This window comes from Ruditapes philippinarum, unplaced genomic scaffold, assembly GCF_026571515.1.
Source record: "Ruditapes philippinarum isolate M1 unplaced genomic scaffold, ASM2657151v2 ctg4206_1_1_1_1, whole genome shotgun sequence".
In the NCBI taxonomy this organism is placed as follows: domain Eukaryota; kingdom Metazoa; phylum Mollusca; class Bivalvia; order Venerida; family Veneridae; genus Ruditapes; species Ruditapes philippinarum.
The window spans coordinates 60,089-73,411 of record NW_026861595.1 but is presented as its reverse complement, the minus strand read 5'-3'; the positions used below and the strand labels follow the sequence as shown (position 1 = coordinate 73,411).

The 13,323-nt window shown below is 33.4% G+C and overlaps 1 protein-coding gene across 1 annotated transcript; it reads right to left on the bottom strand.

Moving 5' to 3' along the window:
- Positions 1 to 400: 400 nt before the first annotated feature.
- On the bottom strand, positions 401 to 11,387 carry LOC132716265 (stage VI sporulation protein D-like). Its single transcript, XM_060699498.1, has 3 exons — positions 4,700 to 11,387; positions 3,814 to 3,946; positions 401 to 1,599 (listed from the first exon to the last, which is right to left on the bottom strand). The coding sequence occupies exons 2-3, from the start codon at positions 3,935 to 3,937 to the stop codon at positions 401 to 403; spliced, it is 1,323 nt and encodes a 440-aa protein (XP_060555481.1). The 5' UTR covers positions 3,938 to 3,946; positions 4,700 to 11,387.
- Positions 11,388 to 13,323: the final 1,936 nt, after the last annotated feature.

Genomic DNA, 13,323 nt, shown 5'->3' with positions numbered 1-13,323 from the left:
CAGCAGACGTGCACAACCGTTTAAAGTGGCAGTCGTTCTTTTCCGGTGCCCAAATTTCAAGGCATTCTCTCCAGATTACTGAAATTAATTGTCATGTAATTAAATGGTGAGAAGAACGCTAAATGAATTATTGCCCAAGAAAAATCTACCTCTATTCTACGTGGGAATAATTTTGGTCCAAGAGCCGTTTTTAAAGTTAACAATGGTCGTATTATAAAATTCGTTGCGTGATGATCAGTAATGAATTCTAATATTGGTACCACTGGCATGTTGGTTTCATTAATTACCATTGAATAGTATAGTACTCTTTTTTGGTGCTGTTTCTTTACTACTTGTGTCCAGTTGCATCTAAATAGAAAAACCCCAAGAACATGGCGTTTCAACATTTTTTGGTGGACGTTCAGAGAACCTTCAGTGTAAAGGACAGGCCATGAATGGGGCATATGAATTTCTGTATATATCCGTTTTCCTCGTCGTAAACTTCTTTCAAAATCACCAATTCAGTAAACGGTTCTGGGTGGAGAATGTCTCCGGTTTTAGTTTCAGATTTTGCCTTTCTTAAAATTGTTCCTGACTGACATTTGGTATAGTTTTCTGCTCTTAATTCAGCTTCAGGCATATCTTCATATTGTTGCCAGAAAATACTTTCCACTGACTCCTTTTTCATTCGTTCCTGTGCTTTTTTTCTTTGAGTATTACTCAACTGCCGTTTACCAGCTTTTTTGTGTTTTATCACAGGCTGTGTCTGTGTAACCGTAATAACTACTTGACTTTCTCTTTTTGGCTTTTTGTCGATTTTCATAGTCCATACACCACAATTTGCATGTTTACATTCTGCCTTCGTAAAGAAGAAGCATCTGTTTCTAAAAGAATTTTCCTTTTTTTCTTGCACTTTGTGATACTTGAACTTTAATATACAGGCCGGGTTTACTTTACTAAATTTATCAGCAACGATATGTGTCCAACCCTTAACAAATTGGAGTTTCTTCTGTTTTGATATTTGATTTGCAGGAAGCATCTCCTCAAACTCCTCTGCGGAAACACTTATATCAAAAACCTTTGGCAAACGCTTCACATCTGCCTCTTCACTTTGTCTGTCATCTTCGTTACTTTCGTCTGTTCTCTTTTCATCGATTTCGTCTGATGATATGACACTTTCCTCCTGTTCACGGTTCCTTTTCTTGTCAGAATAATCCTCTGCGGAAACACTTGTATCAAAAACCTTTGGCAAACGCGTCATATCTGCCTCTTCACTTTGTCTGTCATCTTCGTTACTTTCGTCTGTTCTCTTTTCATCGATTTCGTCTGATGATATGACACTTTCCTCCTGTTCACGGTTCCTTTTCTTGTCAGGATAATCCTCTGCGGAAACACTTGTATCAAAAACCTTTGGCAAACGCGTCACATCTGCCTCTTCACTTTGTCTGTCATCTTCGTTACTTTCGTCTGTTCTCTTTTCATCGATTTCGTCTGATGATATGACACTTACCTCCTGTTCACGGTTCCTTTTCTTGTCAGGATAATCCTCTGTGGACGTTGTGCTGCCATCATCATCAACTTCTGTGTCCGTAACAGTAATCTTGTTATTACTTTCTTTTGCTGATTAATATTATAATTAATAACAATAATTATAATAATAAGCATGAAAATGGTAAAAAAATCTTAAAAATTGTTAATTATATCTAGAAATAAAACAAATACAATCCAAATTGAAATACATAACTATTTGCCATTTATATTGCTGATAGATAACAATTAGTATACAAAGAAATAATGTATGTACACACTGACATTATAAACCGTTGTTGTAGTTTAATGTTTATGCTTATAAATGAGGAATCATACTTTTTTAAGATTTTAGCACGCATTATTTAATTGGTGATAAGGGTCAATATTCCTTCGGAAACCACAAATTTTTAGCAATGGTTTATCTGGGAAGTTTTTAGAATGATAAGATAACTCGTTGGTGATGTGATCAGGTGTTAAAAAGTAATTACAAACAATCACTCCTTAGTGATATAAATTATCGTAACTACTTTTTAGATGCGTAAAAGCTGTGCTAAAAAAGGAACTGATAAATTTCAGTTATTCTTCTTGAGAGTTTACTCAACTTTCCTTCTTTTTAGCTTAAGAATCTGACTTGCGATAATCGTTAACCAAATTCACAGTCAGTTTTTACAAATGCCAATGTCGGGACAAATAAACACTTTAAACATATCTTTGTAAAGAAAATTAAAGACAAAAAGACAAGTCTTTATCTTTCTTTAATTTCTAAGACGTCTGTCTCGTCACATTTATTCTTTTGGCCAAGTATAAATCTTTTCCATAAATAAATGACAAATGAAATTATAATCCAAATTCATCCAGGTCATAAAAGGTCACAGTAATATCGAAATTATACAACATGTCTTTTTGGTTACAAGTGTTTTTTGTCTACTTATGAATCAGTTTGAATCTTTTAAAACGTCTTGTCCAAAAGTTTGTTTTGTCCAAGTATGCAAATAACTCATTGATAAATTACCAAGTTAGAGCCAATTATAGGGACAATTAGCGAAAAATAATACGAGTTTAATTTACATGAATTCAAAGAAAATTTAACATGGCAAAATGTACTAAGATTTTAAGAAAAGTAACAGTAAAAGATACACGTGATAATTTTCATCTGATATACAATTAATGACAGACTTTTGCAGTATTTATCACCATATTTCTACTGCGTTACTAACGCAGTAAGTGCTATTTTTGCATATCTTTACATCTTTTTCTTTGGTAATTTTCGTGGATTATAAGTGCTGATATGCAATTTGACAATAACTTTCTTTGTTCAAGTCACAATAGTATACTTTAAAATACATTTTCAAAATGTTCATGAAGATCAGGATGAATCTGCAGGTGTGCTGCTTTAAAATATCAGTGGCAATATACTTTTTACAGCATCCGGTTTAAAAGTCGTAAGCAGTGTGTGTTTAAATTTCATTTACATCAAATCAGAATAACAATTTTGACAGAAAATAGTAGTGGCCAAAAAAAGTAAATTGATCTACTTTTACATTTCAATTATTTTCTTACATTTTCAAATCAGATTGTACGACTAGTTATTTTAGGAATGGTTTACTGCAGTCTTCTTTGTTGTCAAAGACTTTTAAGTTGTCTTTTAAATGAGCACGAATGTTTTTTTTTAGAAGATAACTTTATACATCTGTTTCTTTGGTAACAGGGAATATGATTGAACACATAAAGTATCATCACGTCCATGGGAAAATGGAAAGTGAATGCATATGTCAAAGTCTCTACACACGAATATTTTGTCATAATTCCATTCGATTTTAAAATTAAATTTGAATGAACGAAATAATAGTCTGTCTGTCTGTCAGCCTATCTATAGTTGTTTCCGATGATTAGTGTAATAATGAGCATAATATCACGCTCAACCGAATACTTATTTGTGTTTTTCATTTACTCATTTGAAAAAGAAGAAGGCCGTAGAGATAACTGTTGTTTATACAAATAAGATTTATCAGCTTAATGTCGTGAAAAGGGCAGTCATAGAAAAAAATCCGTTTGTAAAAAGTTTCTAAAAGTGGTTGTGAACAAGTTCAGTTTGAATGGCCAAAATGACTGGCAGGCAGATATTTATAAGTGATATGCGTACTTTCCCTGAAAAACATGTGCATTAAACGAATTATACACGTGATAGTGTGGCTTTATTTTAGTAACTTGCGTAGTTTGGGATATGATTCAAACTTCAAATGCATTAAATTTGTCACTTGCGAAAATGGTTTAACAAGGATTAAAAGTGACAAATAAAAATACCTTTTATCTGCTGAGATTTTTTATCAACTGCAATTTGTGATTCTTTCTGGTAGTTTTGTTTCCTTTTTCGCATTATTTCAATCCTTACCCGAAGAGCTGCCAACTTCTCTTGATCACACCGCATGGTGTTAACCTAGTTTGTAAAAACATCTAATAGAGTTAATGCATTATTGCAATCCCTTACTATTATTAATATTCCATTATATTTGCATTCTGTGATTTTGAATTTCTATTCAATTACACTTGAATTCAGATTTCACGTTCGAAAACAGGTAATGACTTCCTTGTCAGTTCCTAAAGTTGTGTAATGGCGATGAACATTGAATATGTTTATGCCAAATAAAATATTGAATTGAATTGTACAAAACAAACGCATGAAATGATAAGATATAACATTAAAACTTCTTGTTAGCAACTTTAAAGTTAAATTTATATGTAAACTATATTTTATCTGGTTTAAAGTCGTTGAAAATACGCTGAACTCAATTGTGATTTCTTAGTAGGGTTAATGCAGTTGTTTAAAGTCCCTATAACTAATTTTTTATGGTTATATATCATTAATTTGAAACTCAAATAAAGATTTATCAATATTGTAAGTCCAAAAAAGCATTATATGAAAAGGATATTACGGAATTTACATTTCATATTATAAAGGGAGGTAATCGGAAATCTATTTTCGGTGAAGACTTACCCTAATTGTTCAATAAAAAATGAATAAAAAGATGTTAATGACTTTTTATAAGCGAATTAACATTTGTAGTATATATTTAACTCATTCTTGGATGCTTGGAAATTGTTTTAGAAGAATAATTATTTTCATATATAAAAATTTACTCATACTATGTTGCCACACCCTTAATTACAACATACAGGATCAGTCGCTTACCGGATGCGAGTGAGGATTCTTTCTACAAATTGCTGTGGTTTCAATAGATCAATCGTTCTGTACTGAAAAAAAATATATTGCTTATGTACGGGAACAACACTCGACCTTTATACTTATCTATAAAAGTAAACAAATAAAAGATGTAATCAAATTTTTTTAAGAGAAAATTAAAGAAAAAAAAATCATTTTTTCTTTTCTTATTTTATTTAAAAATGTAGACCTAGTCACATTCGTTGCCTGAAGTATGAATCGTTTATGAATATACGGCTTCTATCTGTAAATATTTAAGTGATGAGTGAAAAAAATACTTAATTATAATTATCACAGCTAAGATTGTTTTCTGTTATACATGACCCTTAATCTACCCATATTTGCGGACAACTTTAAAAAAGTAAATATTTCCCTGACTTTGGGTAATAGACGAACCAGATATGTAGCAATCACTATGTATTACTGCTATTGCGATTGACATGTATATGTTTTGAAGTTTTGCATGTTGTTAAAAGTTACCTTAGAGAACTTTAGACATTTAGAAATAAACAACACCTTGGGAATGCTAGCTTGAATGCCCATTTGCAATAACTGAGAGCTCATTTCAGGTAAATCAATACTTTGAACAATATATTTTCAGACCACATGGAAAATGTTGGGAAATTTTTTTTTTTTTATATATAAAATTTCTTAATGGTACTGAATTATAATCAAAATAAAAAGGGCCAAAAAGCTGCTGTGAGATTTTGAATAAAAATGAGAAAATGTTTTACATTTATGCCTACATTTCAAAGAGAAACAATGAAAACAAGGTAATGCTGGACAGATACTTAACTTTGTTCTAACAAATTACTCGTCCGTAGACGATTTTAATTTTATTTGTTAAAGCAGCAAAAACAATTCTTCATCATGAGTCCTTAAAAACATCATAACTATAAACAGTATGTGTTATAACCCTTGACCTTCACGATTTAAGTGATTCTTATATGCATAAAGCGCTGAAAGATCAGACGATATCGGGTAGTGTGACGAAATAGGGCGGAGACATGTAAAGAGCATCCAAAAAATAATTTAAAACACTAAGTCGGTAAAAATTTATTACTACGTTTTTACGCCGCGCGAGACCAATCTATTTTTGTAAATACGTACTAAACTTTAACTTAACATAATGATACCTCATTTTGATTTTTTACAGATTATATTTTTTTTATTATATTGTTTAATTTTATCTCGTGTATCTCGTGTCCACGACTTATCTATCTCGTGGCCACGACTTAGTAACATCTCGTGCGCACGAGATAAATCAAAACACACACATGTCACCTTTGTGCCACCGTATATTTCTGCTTACTTGTAGACAAAAATCATGAACTGGTATAATGTCCAATTGCAACAATTATAATAGAAAATAGCAGAGACATATATAACAGAGATAAGCAGCTCCTATACTCTCCATTTAAATATCACTTATGTCTATCAAAAAGTGAAAAAAAACTTAATGGATTTGATCCTTTAATATCATATTTTTTTCTTATGTCCCAGCGTTCGCTTAGAAAAACATAGCAGAACATACCCACTGAGCCAGTTTATTCGTCATATGAATAGTTATGTAACAAAAATTAGTATGTAGTTCTCTTTAAAAAAATGATGTAACATTTATATGAGTGGGAACTGTAAATATTTTAACCTGCAGCCAGAGACAAAATTATGCATCAGCTTTCAGAAAATGTATTACTTTACTGATTAATAAGTTTTACTTGCTACAAGTTAGGTACGCGTGATATATTAACTGGCTAGGAAGTTGCCTATCTCTGTTATCTATGTCTTTGAAAATAACAAAAATGCATAATTATAAATAATTACCTTAAATGTGTCGCAATTTTAACGCTTAATAAACCATAGTCTCCATCATCTTTGTGTATTCGGCTTAACTATCGCATTACATACCCAACTTGGCTCTTCTCCAATTTCAGGAGGTAGACCGATCAATCGCAACTTTTCGGCCCTTTGATATTATTATAGATAATAGCCGAGGACTTCCCGATTGGTCCCCGATATACTGGAGGTGGACTGGTTCTCTGTCGAGTATGTCTCATGGTGTAGATTTTGCACTCCTACTGGGCTATTTTTTTTACGAGTTTTTCTCAATGTTTACTGTACTTCATGCATCTTCATATTTAGATGAAGATCCGCGAATCTTCTTATATAGACGAAGAGGTGAAGATTGATTGCAAAATAGCATGAATAATAAAAAAAATGCATTTCGTAAATTAATAGCCTATAGAAATTTTCTAACATTTAGTTTAAATTAAATTCCTTTAACGGCAAACATTCACGAATTCAAAAACATAGCTTAACGCCGTTTTCCGGTACTTTCTTTACATTCCTGTTGGAAATTCCGCTAATGGAGTGTAATAACAAAATCTTCGTTTTTGGTAGTTATTGAATTAACAGATACTACTATGCAGGAAAATAATTTAATATCATTTTAGGAATATTTCCTTACAAAAATAAAGTAAAATGAATAAGTTTAATCACGTTTTCTCGTTATTTATTATTGAAGATGCCACTACGACTGTTTTAATTTCATTGAATTTCAATTTAAAGAATTCAATTTTAATAAAAACATTGATAACTTTCAAACACGACAAGTTTTTTTCACCTTAAACGGCGAAATAATGATAGAAAAGTAAATATATAGTGGTATATACTTTATTTGGTGTAGAGGTAAACCCGTAACATACCGGAAAACGGTGACGAATAAGTCTATAAACTGGAGTCAGAGTAAAGGAATTAAATATTCATATATGGAGCAATCACCTTTTAAACATCTTTAATAGATCCATGAAAACAACATGTATTTAATACATGTTTTTTTTTTGTTTTTTTTTTTTTGTTGTTGTTTTTTTTTCTTTCACTTTTTTGCTGAAAACACGAGAGCCTAACCCGGTGCGTAGTTTGCGTAACGCACTTACGTGAGTAACATTTATCGAGGAAAATGAAAATTATATACATGTATAATATGATGTGAAATTATCAGCATAACAATTACAGAGGCATGCAACACCGCCCCATTATTTTGATGTGTCGTACGGGTATTGTTCTTAAGTTCAGATAATCTTTATGTTCATTTTTGTGTTCGTTTAAACATATGCATTATATATCTCTTTACATTTCAACACATTTTTATCTTAACAGACCTTAAATAAATATGCTTTAAACATCGTCAACTTCATTATAAACATATCCATACAAAATAGCATATCATAAATAACTCAGATGACGTCACTTATTGTCCATAGACAGCGACATTAGTAGCCGAGAAAAAGTTCCAAGACTTAGACTACTTCCTACGTTATTCGAAATCATGTTAAATCCCGCAAATTACAAAGCATCAGAATGAAAAAAAAAATAAAGTTCAATATTTAAAAGAATGAAGATCGCGATACTGAAATAAAACGTGAAATGGTCTCAGTATGTTCTACCGATTCATTTCCGACGGTTTTCATGTTTGTATTATCCTTAGTTTCCTTTAGGCTGTTAGGCTGCTAAGCTGTTAGGCTAACAGGCTGTTAGGCTAACAGGCTGCCAGGCTGCCAGGCTGCTAGGCTGCAAGGCTACCAGGCTGATAGGCTGTCAGGCTGCTAGGCTGCCAGGCTGCTAGGCTGTTATGCTGCTAGCTTCACAAATTTCGAAGAGTAAAAAAAAGCAAAAAAAAACAACAAAGTTCAATATTTAAAAGAATTAAGTTCGCGATACTGAAAAAAGACGTGGAATAGTCTAAGTATGTGCTACCGACTCATTTCCGGCGGTTTTCATGTTTGTATTATCCTTAGTTTTCTTTAGGCTGTTAGGCTGCTAGGCTGCTAACTTCAAATTTCGAAGCGTCAGAATGAAAAAAATATGTTACGATAAAGTTCAACATCTTAAAAAATAAAGATCAGGATATTGAAAAAGACGTGGAATGATCTAAAGAAGTGCTGCTAATGTATTTCCGACGGTTTTCATGCTTGTACTATTCTTAGTTTTATTTAGGCTGCCAGGCTGCTAGGCTGCTCAAATTTCGAAGAGTAAATAAAAAAAAAGCAAAGTTCAATATTTAAAAAAAATTAAGTTGGAGATACTGAAAAAAGACGTGGAATAGTCTAAGTATGTGCTACCGACTCATTTCCGTCGGTTTTCATATTTGTATTATCCGTAGTTTTCTTTAGGCTGTTAGGCTGCCAGGCTGCCAGGCTGCTAGGCTGCTAGGCTGCCAGGCTGCTAGGCTGCTAGGCTGCTAACTTCAAATTTCGAAGCGTCAGAATGAAAAAAATATGTTACGATAAAGTTCAACATCTTAAAAAATAAAGATCACGATAATGAAAAAGGCGTGGAATGATCTAAAGAAGTGCTACTAATGTATTTCCGACGGTTTTCATGCTTGTACTATTCTTAGTTTTATTTAGGCTGCCAGGCTGCTAGGCTGCTAGGCTGCTCAAATTTCGAAGAGTAAATAAAAAAAAAGCAAAGTTCAATATTTAAAAAATTAAGTTGGCGATACTGAAAAAAGACGTGGATTAGTCTAAGTATGTGCTACCAACTCATTTCCGTCGGTTTTCATGTTTGTATTATCCGTAGTTTTCTTTAGGCTGTTAGGCTGCCAGGCTGCTAGGCTGCCAGGCTGCTAGGCTGCTTGGCTGCTAACTTCAAATTTATTAACGTCAGAATGAAAAAAATATGTTACGATAAAGTTCAACATCTTAAAAAATAAAGATCACGATATTGAAAAAGGCGTGGAATGATCTAAAGAAGTGCTGCTAATGTATTTCCGACGGTTTTCATGTTTGTACTATTCTTAGTTTTATTTAGGCTGCCAGGCTGCTAGGCTGCTAGGCTGCTCAAATTTCGAAGAGTAAAATAAAAAAAAAGCAAAGTTCAATATTTAAAAAAATTAAGTTGGCGATACTGAAAAAAGACGTGGAATAGTCTAAGTATGTGCTACCGACTCATTTCCGTCGGTTTTCATGTTTGTATTATCCGTAGTTTTCTTTAGGCTGCCAGGCTGCTAGGCTGCTAGGCTGCCAGGCTGCTAGGCTGCTAGGCTGCTAGGCTGCCAGGCTGCTAGGCTGCCAGGTTGTTAGGCTGATAGCTTCACAAATTTCGAAGAGTAAAGAAAAAAAGCAAAGTTCAATATTTAAAAAAGATAAGTTGGCGATACTGAAAAAAGACGTGGAATAGTCTAAGTATGTGCTACCGACTCATTTCCGTCGGTTTTCATGTTTGTATTATCCGTAGTTTTCTTTAGGCTGTTAGGCTGCCAGGCTGCTAGGCTGCTAGGCTGCCAGGCTGCTAGGCTGCTAGGCTGCTAGGCTGCTAACTTCAAATTTCGAAGCGTCAGAATGAAAAAAATATGTTACGATAAAGTTCAACATCTTAAAAAATAAAGATCACGATATTGAAAAAGGCGTGGAATGATCTAAAGAAGTGCTGCTAATGTATTTCCGACGGTTTTCATGTTTGTACTATTCTTAGTTTTATTTAGGCTGCCAGGCTGCTAGGCTGCTAGGCTGCTCAAATTTCGAAGAGTAAAATAAAAAAAAAAGCAAAGTTCAATATTTAAAAAAATTAAGTTGGCGATACTGAAAAAAGACGTGGAATAGTCTAAGTATGTGCTACCGACTCATTTCCGTCGGTTTTCATGTTTGTATTATCCGTAGTTTTCTTTAGGCTGCCAGGCTGCTAGGCTGCTAGGCTGCCAGGCTGCTAGGCTGCTAGGCTGCTAGGCTGCCAGGTTGTTAGGCTGATAGCTTCACAAATTTCGAAGAGTAAAGAAAAAAAGCAAAGTTCAATATTTAAAAAAGATAAGTTGGCGATACTGAAAAAAGACGTGGAATAGTCTAAGAATGTGCTACCGACTCATTTCCGTCGGTTTTCATGTTTGAATTATCCGTACTTTTCTTTAGGCTGCTAGGCTGCTAGGCTCCTAGGCTGCTAGGCTGCTAACTTCAAATTTCGAAGCGTCAGAATGAAAAAAATATGTTACGATAAAGTTCAACATCTTAAAAAATAAAGATCACGATATTGAAAAAGGCGTGGAATGATCTAAAGAAGTGCTGCTAATGTATTTCCGACGGTTTTCATGTTTGTACTATTCTTAGTTTTATTTAGGCTGCCAGGCTGCTAGGCTGCTAGGCTGCTCAAATTTCGAAGAGTAAAATAAAAAAAAAAGCAAAGTTCAATATTTAAAAAAATTAAGTTGGCGATACTGAAAAAAGACGTGGAATAGTCTAAGTATGTGCTACCGACTCATTTCCGTCGGTTTTCATGTTTGTATTATCCGTAGTTTTCTTTAGGCTGCCAGGCTGCTAGGCTGCTAGGCTGCCAGGCTGCTAGGCTGCTAGGCTGCCAGGCTGCTAGGCTGCCAGGTTGTTAGGCTGATAGCTTCACAAATTTCGAAGAGTAAAGAAAAAAAGCAAAGTTCAATATTTAAAAAAGATAAGTTGGCGATACTGAAAAAAGACGTGGAATAGTCTAAGTATGTGCTACCGACTCATTTCCGTCGGTTTTCATGTTTGTATTATCCGTAGTTTTCTTTAGGCTGTTAGGCTGCCAGGCTGCTAGGCTGCTAGGCTGCCAGGCTGCTAGGCTGCTAGGCTGCTAGGCTGCTAACTTCAAATTTCGAAGCGTCAGAATGAAAAAAATATGTTACGATAAAGTTCAACATCTTAAAAAATAAAGATCACGATATTGAAAAAGGCGTGGAATGATCTAAAGAAGTGCTGCTAATGTATTTCCAACGGTTTTCATGTTTGTACTATTCTTAGTTTTATTTAGGCTGCCAGGCTGCTCAAATTTCGAAGAGGAAAAAAAAAAAAAGCAAAGTTCAATATTTAAAAAAATTAAGTTGGAGATACTGAAAAAAGACGTGGAATGATCTAAAGAAGTGCTACTAATGTATTTCAGACGGTTTTCATGTATGTACTATTCTTAGTTTTCTTTAGGCTGCTAGGCTGCTAGGCTGCTAGGCTGCCAGGCTGCTAGGCTGCTAGGCTGCTAGGCTGCCAACTTCAGGCTGCTAGGCTGCTAGGCTGCTAGGCTGCCAACTTCACGAACATTAAAAAACTACAGTTTTTACTTGTTTCTTCATTCATTACACCTTTCATTTGTTTAGTGTGTGGATTTTATTTTTACCAAGATTGATATTTATAAGTTTATAACATATTATAAAGTAACAAATATATTATCTGTGGTTTAAAGTCAGGATTTTTTTCATTCACAAAAAGTGAGTTATTTAAACATTGCTTTTATTTTCAAAGTATCATAATTATAATTCCGCATGTTTTATACAATGTATATACATATTATATTTATAGAAGTAAGAAGAATAGCTTCGGCTTGAAAGTTACATAATATGAATTAAACGTTTGTGTGAAAGAAAGTATTCAATTCCAAATGAAGTATAATTATATGTAAAAGCATTGTCTGATGCAATTAGAAACAATTTTTGAAATAATTTGTATTTACTACCCCAACGTAATAAAATATTCGCGTTGTATATGACAGAGCGCAAATAAGGTTGACTTAAACATGGCGTTTGTATTTTTGATGTCTTGATAGACGTCTATAAGTTTGACTTTAAGATGGAGTATTGTATTTTTGACGTCTTTACCGATTGTGCAACTTGCTTAGTTTATTTTTGAACTTGACATTTTTTAGCCCTTACGTAATTATCTTAATTATCTTATTCTGTGTTGGCATAATTCATTTTTGTTTCTTCAACTGTTATGTGACACATTTCCCAACCCAATAAATGCCAACCCACCCTCCATCCAAAACAGCATTAAAAACCATAGCGTTTACATTATTGAATTATTTTCCTATGATTGTGTAGTATACATTTTGTATTTGCAGAATCATACGTGTCACATTTCTTTTATAATTTAGAAAGACAGAGGGCTGTTTTGTTCATGAAACTGTCAAAGGAAAGCTCTCTCGTTGTTCTTATTTTAAACATACACATTAAGACAAAACGTCCCCCTGCTTGTGTGGCTGTATGGTGTCGGGGCTGCGTTGTCTTGTGGGTTTTTGTTCTTTGTCAGGTGCAAAAATAACAACAAATTAAATCACATTACTTCAAGCATTATACATTGTAAATAGAAAATACATCATCATTTCATCATCACAATGAAGAACATTATACCAAGGTGCAAACATACGTTTTCAAAATTGTTAAGCACAAAATTTACATTGCTTTTAAATCAAATACTACCAATCAACAAAAATATCTATGAGTGCAGTAATGTTAATCAAGGAGAAAACTGCATGAATTTCATCTGAAAATCTTGAAAGATGAAAGGCACATTATGCCTTAGGAATCCATTTTATTTTTCAAATTCTTTAGAAAGTTCAGACGTGTGTTTAATAATGTTTTTTTTTTAAATAATGGATAAATAACAATAATGTTAATCGTTTAAACAACTTAAGAAAGTAGCACTATTGATTTTTCTAACAAACAATCGCACGATTTATACGTGCGATAAAATTTAAACAGGTCATTTAGAAACCACCATAACTGCTGAAGCTCAGAGATTATTAGACTTCCATAATTCGAACCAATTTAGTCTGCTCTTATGATCACGCAGGGATGCACG